Source organism: Larus michahellis, chromosome 4 (genome assembly GCF_964199755.1).
Source record: "Larus michahellis chromosome 4, bLarMic1.1, whole genome shotgun sequence".
NCBI classification, from domain to species: Eukaryota; Metazoa; Chordata; class Aves; order Charadriiformes; family Laridae; genus Larus; species Larus michahellis.
In genome coordinates, this window is record NC_133899.1 from 3805627 (window position 1) to 3826127 (window position 20501).

General features: G+C 46.3%; 1 protein-coding gene across 2 annotated transcripts; it reads right to left on the reverse strand.

Annotated features, from left to right (window-relative positions):
- Nucleotides 1-5795: 5795 nt before the first annotated feature.
- LOC141741760 (uncharacterized) lies at nucleotides 5796-17035 on the reverse strand. Of its 2 annotated transcripts, none has more exons than XM_074582789.1 (11): nucleotides 16652-17035; nucleotides 14096-14230; nucleotides 12494-12618; nucleotides 12110-12178; nucleotides 11478-11591; nucleotides 10521-10636; nucleotides 10170-10225; nucleotides 8662-8714; nucleotides 7889-8016; nucleotides 7220-7376; nucleotides 5796-5982 (listed from the first exon to the last, which is right to left on the reverse strand). In XM_074582789.1, exons 1-11 carry the CDS (start codon nucleotides 16853-16855, stop codon nucleotides 5880-5882), a joined length of 1260 nt encoding a protein of 419 aa, XP_074438890.1. In that variant the 5' UTR covers nucleotides 16856-17035; the 3' UTR covers nucleotides 5796-5879. The 2 variants fall into 2 exon arrangements, with proteins under 2 accessions (XP_074438890.1, XP_074438891.1); XM_074582790.1 differs by lacking the exon at nucleotides 16652-17035 and adding an exon at nucleotides 14623-14891.
- Between the last annotated feature and the right edge of the window lie 3466 nt (nucleotides 17036-20501).

Below are 20501 nucleotides of genomic sequence, written 5' to 3' on the forward strand. Positions count from 1 at the left end.
ATGGGCATAAGAAATATCATTATTGTCTCCTTGCCTGAATAGTTACGACTTTCCTGAACATAAGAGTGGAGAAAAAATATGAATAGAATTTTTGACCTGCACAAAGGTGTAAGTCAGGTCCCAGATGTCCTCATGGTCGCTTTTTCCCTGTTTATAGATACATACACAATATGGCAGATGTCACCAGAGGCGCGTGCTTGGCACCACGCCTTCAACCACGACGTTGCTCTGGGCCCCACCCTGGCACCTCGGCTCGCTGGGCTTTCTGGGCAGGCCAATTTTTATCCTACCGGTGTTGAGCTGCATAGTCCCGCCTGGATGTGTTGTATCCTAGCCCCTTGCCACGGGACCTGACCAAACCTGGCCTCAACCAACTTAGATTTTATGGTAGAACATCTTCTGAGAGAGATAATTGCCGTTTTCACTTGCACCCAGATATCAGCGTATTTAGTTGCCCACAACAGCACATTTTTCTGCGCTGGAATATGCAGAACACCGATCTGTCCCTTCAAGGTGCAAACAGGATGAGACCAAAGGCCTTTCATCTTTTTCCCATCCTTTTCTTCCTCTCATCCAAAACTTTTCCTGCCTCCTGACACATGAGAATTTGCTGGGTTTGGTGAACAAACTCAAACGACAGAGTCATATGAGGGTTGAAACCAAGGCAGCATCTGTGCTGAGGTTTATTTTCTTAAGAAAGTCTCCATTTTTTATGGTTAAAGGCACCACCTCAAGGCTACCGTAATTACCCAGTGCTGTTTTCTCCTTGTGTGGGTGTTTATTTCAGCAATGGTGGGGTTCGTGCTTTGGCAGAGATTGCCTAAGGCCCCCTTTCAGCCCCATTTTGAAAAGTCGAACTTTGAAGCGATATGGGCAGTTATTTGTCCTTGCAATTGAAAACTTCTAAATAGCATTTCACAAAGCCAGTTTTATGGGGTAAGCTCTCTACGTGCTGCATAATCATAAGAGCACAAAGGCTAGAAATTTACAACGCATTTTAGAAAAAGAAAAGACAAACAGATGATAATTAAAAAAAAAACGAAGACGACACTTCAAGCCAGTGGGCCAGGTGGGAAAACGAAGGCCAGCTCTCAAGCAGAAGGCAAAAATGAGGCCTTCTTGTTAGTGTTAGTTGAGGTCATGGGGCCAGATATGCCAAGAGGCGCCTGAATACAGAAACCAAAGTCACTTGGTCACATGCCAAAGAAGCCTCCACCTTGTTGAAGTCCCTCCAACAAATACGATCAGAAAAGATACTACTCTGCAGAGGCAGAACTTCACTCCCGCATGCCCCAGCCCTCCAGGACTGGCACAGCCATGGGCTGCACCCAGACCCTCACTCCTGGCAACATCTCCTTGCTCAAATGGCATCTGATGGACCTCCTTCTGCAAATCACATTTCTAACATCTACAGCAACCAGAAGTCCCTCTCCAGTCTCAGCTCTCACAGGGGCTGCGACAAGGACTTCAGCTACGAACAATTCCAGGTCTATCGTGCACAGGGCCATTTCTAAAGTACTTTGGCCAAAGCATTTGCGTTCAGTGCTTAGGACATGCTGTTCCATGCACAGCTACCAGGCAATGTAGGACACACCAGAAGAGCATGGCACTCCTACTTTCCCCTCTCTTATCTTTCCTGGAAAACATGATAAATATGTGAGTGAAGCTGCTGGGACATGTCAGATATGCATCTCCACCCCACTGCTGCGGATTAAGGAAAAAAAAGCCACTCACCACTCAGCATATTTAGAAAGTCTCCTATGCACAGAGCAGACACCTCCAGACGTCTCTGTCGGTGATGTTATTTATAAGTGGACCAAACAGCTTGTTAGGCTAATTGCTCCTGGAGGGATTTAACTCTGTTGAGAAAACTCGAACAGGGCTCAACTGTTCCAGAGCATTAGCTGCCACTCCTCCCTTTGATTTACATCCCTCGTAAAATTTTATGGCCAGATTAGAATGAACTTCACTTGCACTATGTTTTTAGTAAAGTTTTTTGTGCTGAATAAAAGCAAAAATCAATGCTGTAACTAATTACAGTCTCAACCAGGAAAGGAAAATAGCTCAAAACCGGGGGGCAGGACCCAAAAAGCCCCCCAGAGCAGATCCCTTTGGAGGCCCTGCTTCAGACACCTGAGCTCTGAGCCCAAGTATGTTGGGAGAGCAGCAAGAATTAAAGAGCCACTGTTTAGGGAAGAGCAATTTTGGACGGAGAAAGACTGCTGTGGCTTTTTATGGTAAACAAGAGGGAGCGTGAGGCCGTCGGGGTTCCAGTAAATGGGAGAAGGGAGTGGGTGGTTATCAGTCATTTTGTCTGGAATGTCTTTGAGTCATTTGGCTGCTGAGTTTGTTCTTCTGGAGGGAAAAGTCTACTTTTGAAATAATTGGTTGCTTTGCAGAGATAATTCAGCCATACAGCGCATTTTTGTTTTTTGATAGATTACAGAACTCCCTGGGCTACACTTCGCTTCACCGACTGTAAAGCTAGAACATAAATCCGAACAGAAAAAGATTTTTTTTCTTCCTTTCTTTCTACCAGTGAAATACAACGTCACTGAAAATGGCCTTTACATCTCTACTATGAATACATGAAAGATTGCAAAAAGGAAGGAGAATAAATAAGCCTAGTGAAATATTTACCATTCTAGACATCAGTAGCCAAGGCCAGATTGATGGGAAATGCTTAGTTTGGGGCTGACAGCCTTTAAGTGACCTCTTTATAAGTGCCTGAATCTTGAAATTCAACATGCATGTGAGCTCCAGTGGGACGTGCAAGTATTTTTTTGCGAGTATTTTGCCGCGTCAGGCGCTGGCCCATTGACAGCAGCAGGAATTACAGGTGTTCAGTTCCTCCCAGACGTGCAAAACGCAGATGCTGGAAAGCAGCTCATCCCGACAAGGCTCCAGCTGCCTCCCTTCATGCCGGACGAGAGCAGATCATATGCTACATTTCATTTCTGGCCAGGACTTACCTCCATTTACTGCTTTTTTTTTTTTTTTTTTGCTCAAAATTAATGCTTTTGGGCTGCAGAAGCATTTCCCAAGATGGATTTTTCCACCGAGAAAGGAGCCGCAAGAGAAGGACCACTTCATATGGTCAAAGCATGGTGCTTGGTAGATTTATTTTAAATTAAATAAGTTATTCCATGTGTCCTGGACACAAGCTCGCTATAAACTAATTTGAAATCCAGGGAGAAAACCCCCGACAGTCAATTTTTCAGTCCTTCAAGCTGAAATACTGTACCAGTAGTTCATCACCTGGCAAATAAACCTGCCAGCTCAAAACTTTATTAATCATTTTCTGTACCCTGCGTGAACTTTTCCAAACTGAACTCAGGAGTGCTCTATTTCTCCATCCGCTGGTACCAAAAGAAACGAGTAAAGAGGACAAAAGCAGGGCGATGAAGGCTGCATCATCCTCCTCTGCCTCCTCCGCTGCAGAAACATGAACTTCAGAGACTACGATTCGGGGGAGATACCTACCATTTGCCCCCCAGTATCCTTAGTTGCAGCCCAGCTTCTGCAAATCAGAAACAGCCAGACCAATACCTTCCTCGATGGGACGGATTTTTAATTTTTGGCCTGGACAGGGAATTTTTTTACAGCAATTTCCCGAACTACCGCTCCAGAGTAATAACTAACAGTCCTTCTCCTTATCTCCGTTATCCAACAGAAGCGCACACCTCCAAAGACTTTGCTCATGATGTGCCTGTATGTTCCTTTTTTCTAACTGTTAATGTTTTGGTCTTCAAGAAAAAAAAAGAAAAAAGGAAAGAGAGAGATGACAAAAACTCCACAGAAAAAAGGAACAGATGTTCCTGAGATCATAGCAAGACAAGCTACATACTTAGGAGGAACAAACTGTGATGCAGAATGCCGCTGTTTCTCTAACCTTTCTAAAATTACCTATCTGACTGATTTCTTATGTGTAAAAAGAGGCATAAGGCTTTCCCTTCTGTCAAAGTACCATTGTCTCAAGTAATTTAGAAGCTCCCTGTTTCGCTGCATTGAGACTTCCAGCGCTCAGGCAGATTTAAGACATCTTTAAACTTGTGCAAGGCTCACAAGAATGCGTTTCTTAATCCACTGTAACTAAAGAAGTATTTATAGGAGAAGCCCGGCTAAAATCCAAAGCTCCGAGTCAATGACTATCCCAAAAGAAATGCAATCCTAAGCCTGCTTCGCACACACAGCCGATGGTTTGGGGTGCAAGGGGGGGCATGGCGCTTGCACCCCAAACCTGTGCGTTCGGTGGGGCACAGCTCGCAGGCGCAAATGCCGAACAGGGACAACGTTATAAATCAGGGAGTGGGAATCTCTCTACCCTACCGCACGGCTGCCAAAGAGACTGCTGACAAAATCAGCCCGTTGTATCACATCAGGCTGTTGCTTGCGTCATCCCAGCCTTGTTCAGTAACGCATCCCAAATTTGGACAGGCAGTCATTCCTGTGATACATATGGGGTGAATAATTTTACATTCACGCACCTATTCTGCATGTAACGCTGTAATAGTAATAAGTGTAAGAACTATCTCAGAAAGGAGAAAGTCTTCTTTAAAGTCTGTTAAATTGTCCTCCAGAATCAACCTAAGCAGAGATTATAAATATATATATATATGTGCACCCAGATTCCATTACTTTCTTAAATGGGGTAGAGGTACTATTGTAACATATCTTAGAATCACAAAATCATAGAATGGTTTGGGTTGGAAGGGACCTTAAACACCATCTAGTTCCAACCCCCCTGCCCTGGGCAGGGACACCTCCCACTAGACCAGGTTGCTCAAAGCCCCGTCCAGCCTGGCTTTGAACACCTTCAACCTGTTCCAGTGTCTCACCACCCTCACGGTGAAGAACTTCTTCCTAACGTCCAGTCTGAATCGACCCATCTCTAGCTTTAATCCATTCCCTCTAGTCCTACCATTACCCGACATCCTAAAAAGTCCCTCCCCAGCTTTCTTGTAGGCCCTTATGATCCTTATGATCCTTATCCTTATGATGCTCCCAGCAGTTGCACAGCATTGCTGCCTGGCATACAGAGTGAGGCATCTTTCCTTAATTCCTTCTGTCCAGATCTTCCACATAACTTTTTTTTCTTGACATATCTTAAGTAAGTTTAATTTTCAGTACTTAATGGCATCTGGGCAGGGTTACCTTGGGCCAGCAGCTATCAGTGACTAACGGACGTTGTGATTAATATGGCATCTAAATGCAAGTGAATGATGAGAAATTCAGAACATCTTCTAAATCGGACTGCCAGATCCTGGCTTTGCTTCGGACAAGGGAAAAATGTGTTTGTATCACTTATTTCATTGGCCATTAATGCTGTTCCTAGAGGACACCTCATTGAGTTGTGCTTTCTCCTACTTCTTCCAGTTCAGCTCTCATACAGTTATAGACAAGACTATCAAATCACTGTAGTCTCCTGTAATAGCTTTTTCCCATGTTTTAATGACTATAACAACCAGAGAGTTCAGAAAGATAGAGCTTTTATTTCAAAAACAGATCTGAAAGAACAGAGGAACTGCTAAATTGGGCCAGAGATCCATGTCACCCAGTGTCCTGGTCTTCATGGTGGGGAGCAGCTAGCAGTTTAGGAAAAATACCGAAAGACAGAGCGTAGAGCGATCCCTCCTAGTCCAGTCCTCCTGCAATCAACTGTTCAGGTTTCCTTTAAACCGCCTCCAGACCATCACGGTTACCAACCACCAGTGTCTCTCATTTCTCTCCACATCCTTTTATACCCTTGACCCCCGCAGCATCCTGTGACAATGAGTTCCACACCCAAAACTGTGCACTTTGCAGAGAATGACTTTTTATTTATTTATTTATTTTTTGAAAGCTGCTTTCTTACGTCGCTGGGACAAGCTTGCAAACGCTCACGGGGGAGAGCCGTCAGCCACAGGGCTCCAAGAAGAATGGTTGGGTCCTTCGGCTTTTGAACCAAGCTGCAAATTCGGAACCAGCTGGGCGGCTTCGTCCCTGCAAGAAGAGCAGCGAGGCTGAGCTGGCGTTCTGCGGCGAGGGGGAAGAACCAGACACCCGCCCTTTAATTTCTAACATGGTTTTGAGTTGGAAGCAGACACGAGATGGGAGCCTAGGGGAATTTTGTCGGCATTGCCAAATTAAGCCTTACTGGGGCGGATCTAGAAATGTCCAGGGCTGTCCGGACTTGCCGAGGGTGCCTTGTTTGGGTTTTAGCAGAGACTTTCTGGGCTGGGTCATTTCCTCCACCATGCAGGTTTTGACAGCCAGTGAAGGGAGCGGAGCAGGTACAGGCCACGGCTTTCAAGTTCAACCAGCGGGCATTTCGGGGTTTAGTGGCCTATTTGATGCGCTTTAAATGTGTCTGGTTTTCAGAAGAAGCTGAGTTCTCAGTCTTCTGGAAGTCATAGAATCACAGAATCGCTGAGGTTGGAAAGGACCTTTCAGATCATCTAGTCCAACCATCAACCTAACTCTGATAAAAACCATCGCTAAGTTGTATCTCTAAGCACTAAGTCACCTATGGCGTTTCCTCCGACCGCCAAGAATTAGTGTTTATTTAAAAAGGCAAACTAAATGTAAACAACCAAACTTGCCTTTTTTTTTTTTCATGAGAGAAAAGACTCAATAGGGAAAAGGCTCCAGGAAAAGACTGTGATAATCACGTGGCAGGAGAAACAGCAATTCACCGAGAAGCACATATTTTGTGGATGTAATCCTTTCCCCTAGAAGAGGCATTCCTGTGTTGATTTTCTGATCCTTTATCTGTTCTGTGCTCTAGTCTGACAAATACTTGTGTGAGCAAATTTCACCCTCTAAGCGGTTAGCCTGCTGTTCGGGGCAGAGGACTCAGTATTTTTATAACATGACAGATTGCCTAATTAAGACAGTCTCCAGAATGTGCCATCCACTAACTCATAAACCTGTATGGGGAATCTATATAAAATCCTGCATAACCCTATATAACAAACAACTGCACCAAGTGCCCGTGGTTTGTCTTCGTGTATGAAGTGCTTGCATAATCATTCTTTTAAGGTATAGATTTAATATATATAAAATATATATCTTGTTTGCCAATTTAATAAACACATTAAGCATTAAACGACCAACATTTCTTTACATCCGGTAAAAAAATCTGTGCATTTACGCTTCAAATATCTATGGAGCTGTAGCCACATAGGTCAATACAGGAGGATGGGAATTCTTTACCTCTTCTTGCCTGTCATTGTTTTACCTGTAATAAAACTCAACCAAGCCCCAGCCTTGCGTTGACCCGTTTAGTTGGAAATCCGCAATGCACTCGTGGAAAACGCCTCTTCCAGTCAGGCCATTATACACCGCGGGGCAAGCCTGCTTATCCAGCGCTGCAGAAACATCGAAGTACTCGCCACCTTTGGTAAGAGTAAAAAGGGTAGAAAGTCTCCAACCTTCAACAGTACTTTATCTCCAAAATTCCCAAGATCTATTATTTTTCTATACGGTTTCTTTTCGTGCTTTTCTAAGCAGCAGTAGTTTCCCTGTCTGGTTTGTAAATTAAGTAAAATCTTTGACCAAGCCGTATTTCCAGAGCAGCTGAATCCACCTCATAACATACGTTTTGATGCCCCAAAAGTGAAAATCACGTAGTTTATCTGGATTATCATAAGCTACAGTCATCACAAATAGAAACTGTAACTCTCCCTCTGACACAGCTGCCTGCAGTGGACACACACCCCCCCGTTTCACCGATGACACCCCACACATATGACTTAACTTTAAGCGCAGAAGTAAATTTCTCAGGGTGTAAGACGATGCGCTTAGCTTTCAAATTTGCTCCAAGGAGTTTTACTGAGTAGTCTTTCCTCCACTAAATTAACTGCGTGCCAAAAAGCTGAAAGCAGATACAGGGCTGCACGTCGCTTACCAGCAGTAAAACTGACTCCGTATTCATCCTTGATAACGCCGTCATCGGCCATCTCAGCCAGCGAGGCGTTGGACCACTCAATGCCAGCCTTCCTCCCATCGGGGAAAAAGACGTAACCTACAGCGAGGCTGAAGGGGGAAGAAATGGAGCAGAATTAAAGTCCAACCAAAGCTCAAACGGACCGGCACGTTGGCCTTCCAGGGGAGCTCAATGCTGAGCACGGCCTTCATCCCTGGAAAGCAGCAAGAATCAATGAAAAAGGTTATACTGTGGGATATTGCAAGCGCTGGGCGGGGAAAGCCAGGCATGCAGGGAAGATGAAGCTTGCAGGATGGATTGTGGTGGGACAGGCAGGTCACTTGGTCCCACTCGGTCAGAGGGCCATGAACGCTGGTCTTTGAGCTTCTGGATGCGGAGAGCGGCAGTCAGCAAGGCAGGGCTCCCTGCGGAATGCCCCATTACAGACGGACACACCTTCCTAAATAGCTGGAAGCGCCCAATTTGTAGCTCTAAATCATCTGGACAGTAAGACGGGCAGCTGCATCAGCCAAACAGAAACTGAATGGAAAGGAAGTAATTGAAGGCAAAAGCTGTCCTTGTGACTAATTGCAAATGGAAAATTGGGCGGAGGGAGTGGGGAGCAAGAAGGTGTGGATGGAAATTGGGCTGCACCAGGTTCAAAGCAAGAATGTGCATACGGACATCCTGCGGAGCAACTTCTGTCACCTTTAAAACATTTGTTTTTAGCAGCATAAACTTTCTTGGTCACTCACTTAGTTGTGGTAGCTGGCATATTAATGACCGTCAAATGTGCCGCAGTCCCATCCTGTAAGAGAGCAATAAAGAAAAAGCAGTCTAATTCCTGTGGGCTCCTTTGCGCGGATCATACTCTGGCTTGACCGAGAAGGTACAACTCGGGTTGTGCAGCGTGCTATGACTTCGTACTTTTAAATCTTCTCAATACGTCTTCCATGAAACTCTGGCTGCAGAGAGCCCAAGAATATAAAGCAGGACAAGTTAAGGACATTAAGGACAAGAAAAAGCCCACAGCAAGCAGGCATAAGAGGAGGTGGGAAACAATACCTGCAGAGACGTCAGCCAGCCATGTTCAAATCTGATGGGCAACCTGTCAAAGTTGGTCCTACTTTCATCAGACATCTCTTCTAACCTATATTATTCTATGCCCAAGGACAGCATATAGGAAAAATGTTAAGTAAGAAGGAACTGGAATCTCATGGGGTTTTTTTTCATTTCTCTTCCATCCTTGAGTCCGAATCCCTTCAGGCTCCACTTGGGCTGCTCTGAGGCAAATATAAGCCTACGCTGTGGTGTTATATATGTACAGACACTCAGGGTACGAGGACTCCAAACTTCAATTGGCAATAAACTTTAATTCCTTCTTAGCAAACAGTCAGACAGCTTTTAATTAGGAGGGGAAGAGCAGCAGTCCTTTTAAGGCTCGAATAATGATGAAGAAAAGGGAAAGGTTACTACCTGATTGTACACGTTACAGCGCAAAAGCACAGTCTTATTGAAAGGTATGCAGGCATATGTTAAATCGCAACAGCTACTGGATCTGCACGTATGTGGGGTTTTCCAAGGTGTGGTTTTGTGCTGGCTGGCAAAAGAACTTTAATTCTGAATTCAGTCTTACCTCCTGTCATTCTGCCTATAATAGAGAGTTTAAATTTCTTCACGCCTGCGTTGGCAAAGGAAATGCCACTTCGGGACCATCTGTTGGGGTTGCGTGCCAGCTTGTATGGCCAGCATTCAGCGTTTCCCCCGGCTGTGCGCTCCCAGCAGCCACGGCGCTGGCTCTCCTCCGGCACAGCCACAACGGCAAAGCAGAGAATTAGAGCTCAGCGCAGGCAGAATTATCTGTCGACTGCTGTCACGAAGGCTTAGGATGCCTTCGAGCACCTCAGGCTCTCACTGGGTGTGAATCAGCACTGCATCAACTCCGCTAAGTGCTGGGTATTTGCGGCAACTGAGAACGTGTCCTGTAAAGCTGCCTATCTAATTTTTCTTAAAAATGCCAAAACAAGCAGTTTCAAGTTACCAAAACAACCGTTGGCTCAATCAGTGTAGCAAAATCTCAGCTTTTACACACACGAGAGGCTCCCAACACCGATAAGTGCTAATGATGGCACCAGTTAGCGCTTCTGATTGCACACCGCGGGTGCTCCCAGTGCCTTATTTCTGGTTATTTAAACAGGACTGACAAGCTCAGGAATGCCTCCATTTTCATGGTCAAGTAGCACATCGGCATGTTAATACCTACCTCAAAGTGTACCAAAATCATGACGTAACGGTAAATCTCAGACCAGTCCCGGATACCTGCAAAAAAAAAAAGAGCAAAATCACCCAACCTAAAGTTCACCATTGCTGGAAAAAGTGAACTAATAGTACCCGACTTGAACCGAACTTTGGATAAAGAAATATCCAGTAATTCACAACATGGTAAGCGTATGCGTGTCCCCAAAACAGTAATGGTATTTCCTATGAAATGTCTTAACATCGTGCCCAGTCATGAAATTGGTCATTTTTAAGGATAATCTATAGTCCCACTGCCCTGCCAGTACCAGCTACAGTGAAGGCAGCCGAGGGAGCGAATTGTTTCTGGTGCTGTTACCGTAGGAGTGGCTCCGAACGCCTTTGAGGGAAAGTTCCGTTTTCTCGTGATTTTTTATTTCAATTTCTCCAACAGACTGGCCCCACTGCTCATGTCGGAAATGTTGTTCCCTTTGCCTGGGAGACAGAAAAGGGTAAATGGAGAGGCCAAATCAACAAGGCAAAATCAAGGCGGCCCCAATGCCAATCTGATAGACTTATATTCCAAAATGAAGGAGAGATTTCAGAGCATCTGGATCACGGCTATGCCAGATTTTACACATTAGCAACCACTTCTACATTTTCCAGTTATTGCTAATAATGGCTCTGAGACACCTGAAGAATGAAACGGCGACAAATTTCCACCCTGACAGACTATAAAATTTCCCGCTGTTTGACAAAATGCTCAACTGCCAAACAGTCGCTGCTTAGAAGTCGGCGGGTATCGCCGAGCACAATACACTTTCGGTATACGTATCTTCTGCCTGTATTTAGACAACACGCTATTGATAACTCATTTTTTTCTTCCCGTCTTTTCAGCTCTCCGGAGCTCGTGTAGTAATTGAAACACCAAGTTTGGCCCTCCTTTCACACGATTATGTTCGATCCTTTGCTTAGCTACACCTGCACCATCGGCTTTGGAAGCGGCCCAAATCAGGTTGTTAGCAATGAAATACAGTCAGAATAAGAAATATTCCCGATGCTCAAGGTTTTACAAACCAAAACTGTGGGCAGGTCCCTCCACCCACGCATCAGGAAGACCCCGTCTGTGTGCAGGATCCTCCTTAGATGAAGTAATGAAACCAGGTCTGATGTAGCAATGAAACCAGGAGACACCTGACAGGAGCCATGGCCTTTACTAGCTCACTTCAAATGAAACCCACCTTCTAAAATCACCTACAACAGCACACGACAGACCCTGAAGAGATCTGCAGAAAAATGACTATTAACCCCAGAGGAAATTAATCTCGCCTCTCACTTTTTGACCCTCTGGAAGAACTCGATGGTCCACGGTTCCTGGGCAAAAGCACGTGCAAATGTGCTGGGGTGACTGTCGACACTAAAGTTAAAGACTTCTGTGAAGTTCTCCCAACTACGGAAAGAGGGGGAAAAACATAAGAGACATTATTAGCTTTCAGGTCATACCAGGCCAAGCTGTGCACTTGCTGCTCTGGCAATGGCAATCTTTGGATGTTACATCATCATTGGAAAATTCTGATTTTTGTCATTTGAAATACGTTATGACTTTTCAAGGCAGCAAACAAAAGGAAACCAAGAAGAGCAACGACGGCCTGAAAGACCCAACAGATTACCCAGGAAGGGAAGCTGGCAGGGCAGAGCCACAAGCGATAGCGTGCTGCTTTCTCTCACATCGTCTCTTCAGAGGCACAAATGCAGCATTACTCCAGGACTGCTGTGCTACTTCGACAGCAGATCGTTTTTTATCAGACAAAAGGTCTGTATCAGACATCAGGCACAGAAGCCCATAAACAGAAAGCGGAGGCAGGGCTTCATGCGTTACTTTGTGCACATGAGCCTTTGAAAACAGGAACCAAATCTCTATCCATGAACTCAGCTATACATCCCGGAGCAAAAGTGAAATGCTCTTACTGGAAAGAGAATTTAACCGGCACAAGTTCGCCTTCCTCTTCACTCCATTGCTGTCGGTAGGCTCCTTTCCTGTAAGGCAAAGCGCTACAATTTTGTAACCCTCCCAAACGAACAGCAAAATGTTTCTTACGTGCTTGGAAGTGGACGCAACAGGAGGCGCCGCAGAAGAATGGGGCTCTTGTGTGCTAAGGTGGAATAGCAATGCTGTATTACAACCCTACACCAGACAGATATTACTAGCTGTACTTTGATTCCATAAAAATCAACGCACGCTATTGTTACCGAATAGCTTTTGGTTCAAATCGGTTAAATATATTGCCAGACAGTGTTCAAAACCCCTTCATCTAAAGTGTAGATAAATGAAACTACAGGGTGCTGCAGTACCTGAGTAATCCATCGAAGCTTATTTTCCAGCGACTTTGGGGCTCCAGGTATTCAATAGTGAGCCCTCCTGCACTCCAAATCTCTTCAGATTCATCACTCACCATCATGTTTGGATGCTGTGGGTGCTAAAAAGGCATTTAAGGAAAACATTTGCTTAATACAATTGTGGGGATGCAACGTGGGTGAATTCCTGCTCCGACGGTCCTCTGCAGGGGGAACGTTTGGTTGAATTGGTTTTTCAGTTCTACCTGCTTCGCATAATCAGATTATTAGAGAAGGGAAATTGCACCTAACCCACCTGCGTTCTAAGATAATACAGGATTGTTTCAGATAACGCAACTGAATTAGCTGCGTGCAGGGAGGTCACTGCAAGAGCTCCGCTCCTTGCGTTAGTGACTCTGTCGCTCTGGGGCAGGGCTTTGCGGGTGAATTTATTTTTAGACTAAACTGATTTAAATTTCTAGTGCACGCAAGCTCCCAAAACTCTTCAGCTGCTCTTCGAAAAATACATCTTGTTTCTTAAAGCTGCCGCTTTTCTAAAAGAGAGCTTACGCCTGTTGCTGTAGGGAAGGATCTAAGAAGATCCCGAACTTGGCTGGCAGTTCTAAATGACAAAGCCCCAAAGCAGTGTTGTTTTACTAAATATTCCTAGAAAACCGCATCATGCGCTTCTACAATCAATCTTCCCTGGTTTGTTTTTCGGCAAATCGGACATCTCCTGCTTTTTCTGGTCACGACTACTTAGCAAAACAAATTTGTGGACGTAAAGATAGTCAGTGGATTGCAAAGGGATCTATGTCAGATCTTCCCTCCTTCTTTACTACATTCAGCTATTAACAAAAAATAAAATCCACGGGCAAAATAATGATTAATACTGTCTTCCTTTTAGCAAGAATGAAGCAGATGTACATACAACTCTCCAATAGCTTTCCTTTCTCTCTGAAAAGAGCCGGTTCCACAATGGTTTTTACAGTATTCACTCATTAGAAAAGGGGAAAAAAAAATCACCCATAACCACACAACGTCTATTAACCATGTGCTGCACGTCACCAAAAAGACAGAATGCTCAAATTCTTCCTGGGAGACTTCCCAAGACGTATTTTAGAAAATATGCTCTGTTCTGTGCACATTATGGGAAAAAGGGAATGAGTGTCAGACACCTCACTCCTAAAACGAGACATAACCAGTAATCTGGCCAGTTCTACCACTGCCTTCAGTCACAGCACCGATGTGGCACCGTTAGGAGAGTGAAGATGCAGAGAACATGCAAGGGCATGGAAAAAGGGGAGATTTAGATTAGATATTAGGAAGAAATTCTTTACCGTGAGGGTGGTGAGGCACTGCAACGGGTTGCCCAGAGAAGCTGTGGCTGCCCCATCCCTGGAGGTGTTCAAGGCCAGGCTGGATGGGGCTTTGAGCAACCTGGGCTGGTGGGAGGTGTCCCTGCCCAGGGCAGGGGGTTGGAACTAGATGATCTTTAAGGTCCCTTCTAACCTGAACCATTCTGTGATTCTATGATTCATTTTTGCCCGGGATCCTAACACAGGCTGAAGGCAGGAGTTAAGCGCTGCTCTTGAACGTCATTCCGCCTCCACCACTCACTTCAAACTCTCCTATTCCGTCCACCCTCAGGAAGAGCCACATCTCACAGGTCCCGTTGGGACGTTTGGCCAGACGAGCAATCACAAAGGTCTTGTTGGTCTCTGCAAAGCCGGTGAAGTAAACCGAATCCAGCGCCTAGGGAAAGGGAAACGGATTTCAGCTCCAGCTGCAGGCAGGAAGGGAGGGGGAGAGGGTGAGTAATCCTTTGTTTTCCATGGGCTTTTTTTCTCAGGAATCACATTTTACTTTCACTTTTTATATTTACTAGCAGGGACCCCAGCGAAGAGCCAGAGAGTTTTGCTGGCAGCAGTGAAATCTCGTTCACAAGACAGGACAGTCCACGTCCTCAGAGAACATGGGGTTAATCCGGCATGCAACACGCACGGTATTTATTGACACAAAAGCATTTTTCCTTTCTCGTTTGCCCATTCCCTCATCAGAGAAAGCAGAGAGGGAGCAGATGAGAAGCAGTTTTAGAGACGGAACATAATTATTGCATGATAGCCACGGACGAGCTCAAATATTACCTGAATTGAGGCGATTATTTTGCAGCGAGAAGTTCCTTTGACCAAAATCCTTATGAAATGTGTCCTCAAGAAGAAGAAATTGAGCCACAAACATGCTGTTTCCCCATCTAGCTCCAGCATCTAGTATCCAAGTACCTAAGACGACTATCTAGTATCTAGGACGACTTATACTTAAGGGAAACAGAAATAAGAAGGAAAAAGGAAGAGAAAGAGAGAAAGCCGTAAGAAACCCAGCACTCGACTGACATGATTAGCAGCTGGGCTGGCGTAGGGCCAGTGTACAGCTCCAACCTCAAAACCCGTTAGGCACCGAAGTCCACAGCCTCACGCTCAGATGTATATTTTCATGCACTTGTGCAGAACTTTAAAAGTCGGAATGGGGAAATTAATATTTACGTATGCATTTTTTGGGCACGGATGATGTTCTGCTTCTGAAAAACTATCCACCGTAAAATGCAAAAAAAACCCACACTGAAATCAGATTATTATTCCCTTTATGCATACAGACGAGGGGGGATTTTGAGGGCACGGGATCTGCAAATACCCACAAAGCGAGCCTACTGGATGCCAACGCAAAAATTCAAGGACACCATCTCTGGAAGTATTTTCCAGGTCCGTTTCTGGACCTCCCTTCTAAGTGTTGCTCCAGTGCTGCTGCTGGGAGGAGCGGAGAGGAAAGCCCAGAGCCCTTGGCTGTATCTCAAAGCACCCTGCATGTCAGCTTGATCTGGGAGATGGTGCCACTCCTGCCCTAGCAAATTTGGGCGAGATTGGCAAAACACTTCAAAACGCTCTAAGCGGCAGCTTAATTAGCAGAAAGGAAAAGCTAGAGAAAACAGCTTCTTTTTTAAAAGGCGAAGCAGAAGCCTCAGTGCATTTGTTAAATATGTCTTCAGGATTCCCAGAAGGCTCCAGGAAATGTTAGGAAGAAGTTCATTTTTCACAGAAAATGACTTGGGATCCAAAATCTCAGCTGGCATCTGCAAGACGAATTTCGATGAGGCAAGGAAAAGCAAGGGAAATCCTATCTCGTCAGCCTTCCTGGTTCCCCCTCTCCCCAAATAACGCAGCAAAGCCCACCCAGAGCTGCCTGTCAGGCACGGGGAGTATTTTGGCAGGGTGGTCCACGAACACAAGCGAGGTACAGGTTGTAGATAGGGGGATGAAGCAGACAAGTACCCCCGCCCTGGAAAATTAGATTCAATTCACCAAGTGTGTTAAAATGAAAGGTTTCTGTGTCCCATAGCGTGTCTGCTTTTCCCCACCAATATCAGCTGGCCTGATCAGAGGCAAATCCTTTTCCCTGCAAGGGACAGCCAAGGCGACATCCCCACCCTGCCCTCCCTGGGATGTGTTGAAAGAGGAAAAAGGATGTGGGTCCTGAGGCGTTACGGGTCAAGCACCGGGGTGCCAGGCACCAGGACGCAGGGGGTGGGGGTTCCTGAGGGATGCAGGTCCCAGGGGGGGCCGCAAGGTGCTGGGTTGCAGGGAGGGGTGCAGGTCCTTGTGGGGTCCTGCAGATGGAGGTGGTGTGGGTCCGTGGGGGTACGGCTCCAAGAGGAATGGGTGTTGTGGGAGAACGTGGGGATGGGGGTTCCAGGGATTGGGGGGTAGGGGTGCTGGGGTCCCAGAGGAACAGGGGGTGCCAGGGGTGCAGGGAGATGGGGGTGCTGGGGCCCCAGGGGATGGAGGTTCCGGGGCCCCAGGGGATGGAGGTTCCAGGGATTGGGGATGGGGGTGCAGCTCCAAAAGGAACGGGTGTTGTGGGGGAATGTGGGGACGGGGGTTCCAGGGACTGGGGGGTAGGGGTGCTGGGGTCCCAGGGGAACAGGGGGGTCCCAGGAGCGCAGGGAGATGGGGGTGCCAGGGATGGGGGATGCAGGGGTGCCAGGGAAGGGGGATGCAGGGGAGCCAGGGAAAGGGGTGTCACGGAAGGGACTCCCGAGGAAGGGGGATCGCCGGGGAAGGGGGTCCCAGGATTTGGGGGGGTGCCGGGGGGGGGGGGGGGGGGGGGCGGTGGGACACTCACGTGGGGGTCGGGGCGGAGCGGTCGCGGCCTCCGCGGCTCTGCGGGGGCTCCGCCGGCCGCCCGCTGCCTGCAGGCGCCGTGGAAGAGCAGGAGGCAGCCCAGCACCCAGCGCTTCAGCGGCCACCAGGCGCCGGGGGGGACCGCCCGCCGCGCCCCCAGCAGCGCCAGCAGCGCCGCCGCCAGCAGCGCCAGCAGCCCCGGCATGGCCGGGCGCGGAGCGGTGCGCAGCGGGGCGCGGGGTGCGGAGCGGGGCGCCGGCTGCGGCCAAAGCCCGCGGCGGTGCCGGTCACGGGGGTGTCCCGGGGCCGGTGGCGGTCATTTCCGCGAGGGGCTTGTCCCGGCTGCCGGCGCGCTGAGGTCACCCTGGGAAGTTGCATTTGCTCCTTTTGGTTTTTTTAATTTTTTTTTTTTTATTAATTTTTTTTTTTTTTTTTTTTTTCTCCCGAGAAACGCCATCTGTGCGCGCGGTTCACACAGCTGCGTGGAAGCGCGCAGAGGGAGGGTCAGGCAGTTCCCCTGGAGAGGCACTGACAAGTTTTCTAGGAAATCCTCCGGGATAAGCGTTGTGGGGCAGGAGAGGTGGGTTTTGGGGTCTCCCCCCTGGGGCTACCGGGGGCTATGAGGGCAATGTCAGTGGCTCTTCCCCGAGGCTGAAGGTTGTGGCTGTTTCCATCTCTTTGATCCGGATCATAGAATCATTGAATGGATTCGGTTTACTTCACCGGCTTTGCAGAGACCAACAAGACCTTTGTGATTGCTCGTCTGGCCAAACGTCCCAACGGGACCTGTGAGATGTGGCTCTTCCTGAGGGTGGACGGAATAAGAGAGTTTGAAGTGAGTGGTGGAGGCGGAATGACGTTCAAGAGCAGCGCTTAACTCCTGCCTTCAGCCTGTGTTAGGATCCCGGGCAAAAATGAATCATAGAATCACAGAATGGTTCAGGTTAGAAGGGACCTTAAAGATCATCTAGTTCCAATTTTAGATTTCTGACCCTATTTTATTGGGCTCAGGGTAAGTGGGTCCTGCGCTTGCTCCTGCTGAAGGGCTTGGCAGCCCCTTTCATCCAAGGCACCAAAAGGAAAATCGCAGCGGGCATCCCTTCAGCATCCCTTGTAGGTACCATTTCTAGAACCCATATTTTTGAAGGCTTTTGGCTGGCACAATAGATCTTTTTATTCCTTTTGCAATTAGTAAGCGTTTAGTCTCATTTCCCTACACTAAAATAAACCCAGCCTCTCAGGAGTGGTTGAAGTGTAGCTGATCTCGCTTCAGAGAAAGACGGGGCTCCTGGAACCCCTTGTTTCTTTTGTCTTCTGAGTGGTTTGACTCTGTTAGCTCTACGGACTTTTCAACAGACGTCCTGTTACTTGAAGAAGCATTTACTGTACATTTTTACGCCTTGCCTCAGTTGTTCCTCGATTTGGTTTTATAACCACCTCTGCTGTGGTTTGTGTGTAACGGATCAGTACTTATGGTTCTTTCGATTTTCTTCTTTGAATGCAACTGGTTTTTAACAACCTCCTTGTCTCTGCTGCTTCTTTTTGCCTTTTACCTCATCTTTTCTGATACCGATGTGCACTTACTCTGCCTCTACGATCATGTTTCTATCTATGCTTCAGAAGCCTTTAGTGTCTTAGATGTTCCTTTTACCTTCTTCTTAAAAAGCTTCCTTATTTTTACACAGTTCCCCTTTTCTGAGACTGGGCACAGCTGTTCTGTATTGCTTTCTTGCTATCCATAGACCACATCAAATCAAAGGTAGAAAGGAACTAAAAAGCAGAAGGCACCAGAATTAAGACAATGAGGTTCACAAATTTATTTCTGTAAATCGCCATTGCTTCGGTTAATATCCAAGGGGTACATCTTAAAGTTAACCGCATAGAGCAGGCAGAGAGCCAGAGAGCTAATAAAGGTTATTTTCTTCAGATTGTGTCGTGGAGGGACTGAAAATGGTACAAAAATAGGAGACATGTCACAACAGTATCACCCCGCACCTGCAGCACAGCAGATATGTCTCAGTACGGAGAAAGTCTGCAAAGGGAATGGATTATGAAAACCAGCTTTTATTTTTAGTTAAAATTTAAACACGCTATTGACACAAAGCAATATTCAATGGGGAAAAATCCACACAAATGAGAAACCTTTGGGACTTTACAAACATGCGCATAATTAAGCCCCCGACAGCGGAACAGTCTGCTCGAGATGTAAGCGCCTACGGCGAATGACGTATTCTTGTAAACTCTTCCTTTTTTCTCTAACGCAATCCACGAGCAGCTCTACTGCCCTTTGCCAAACTGCTGGAGTCCTTATAAAAATGATTTCAATTTCGGTATTTGCATTGCTGAGGGCAGGATAAATGGGGCGTGAATATTTCATATCTTCCTCTGATATGTGAAGTATTCAAAAACTCCCATAGTCTAAACAACGCATGGGTTAAGGTACTGTGGCTGTCTCTATGGAATCTATAACAGAGATAAGCTCCGTTCCTTCCTACCAGGACAGGAAGCATGGAAACAATTTGCTTCGTGCAGCATTATGTTTCAACATTTCTTAGGTAATTTGTTTGAGGACTCGAAGTTATCTCTGGCAAACAATTTATCTTGGCAATATTGTTTGCTGTGGAAATGGGTTCCAAAACAGCAGGACTCGCAGAAGAACCAAAGTCCTGACATGTCTGGTAATGTTTTTAGCATGGCAAAAAACAATGCTGTGCATATTAAAACAGTCTTAAGATCTGCTCCACACGCTTAGTGAAAATGCGGGGAGGAAAATATTCAACTGTTTTATTTGTTTTTAAGTTCAGGAGGAAATGAGAAACCTGTGACCTGCACGGCGCTAAAAACACAGAGAACAAAGCAAGCTGAATTTAAGAATTTCTGTTAACTTGCTCTTAAGCATCTGCAGTATTGACTGTCAAACTTCTCATTGCGATGCGAACGTTTTAAACAGCACTGCCTCTTTTATATCCAGCTGCCTGGCAAAGGAAATTGGTATGTTAGGACTATATTCCCTCAGAAAAAAATGCGACGTCCTCAGGAATCAAGGGCCTGCAAAATCAGAGTAAGCGTAGCCCTGAGGTCCGGGCTGGTTCTCCAGATCTTTGCACTGCAGCGAGCCCTGGCTGTATTTGCTGTACAAAGCTAGCCAGTCTCTCTAGCAGTGTTTGAACAGAAATCAAAGCCAAGAGAAAAAAAAAAAAAATGCATCATGGCCTCTCCTCCTCAGAGAGCTGCCAATGGAACTGGATTTTCAGAACTACTTCCAGAAAGAATGGCCAAGAAAGCTCAGATCTTGGAGAGAATTTCCTGGTTTCACATTATATGTGATGTTTCTTTAAAAAATGTCAAATAAGTGCTTTGCCTATACACGTTTTCTCCCTGCATTTGCATCTGGAGGCAGGCTGTTTGCCAGTGTCATATGGTCAGTATGACTAACGCTACTCAGGGCGGCAGAAATAAGCGATGCACCATCCAGTGGACAAACGCGCTAGTTACAGTGTGGTGACAAGTCATTAAACATCAGTTCCACCGAAATCCATTGCAAAACTTCCCCTGAATTAGAAGCTGTCACTGATAAAAGCATGTGTGGGAACTGCTGAAGTGTACAACCTCCTGGGTGTGACAACATGCAGAGTCCTGTCGAGTTGATACTGCTAAAAACACCCCAACACAGTACATAACTTTTTTCTAAGTTCTGGGTAACTGTCATATATCTGCCATCCCGAGATAAAAGCGCAAGGACAGCAACGTGCTTCAATTTTCTTAAGGGTTAAGCTCACTATAACCATCACTGTGCCCCTGTAATATGTACCCAAGAAAAAAATGCTTTTCTTCATTTCGTTTTTATTCCT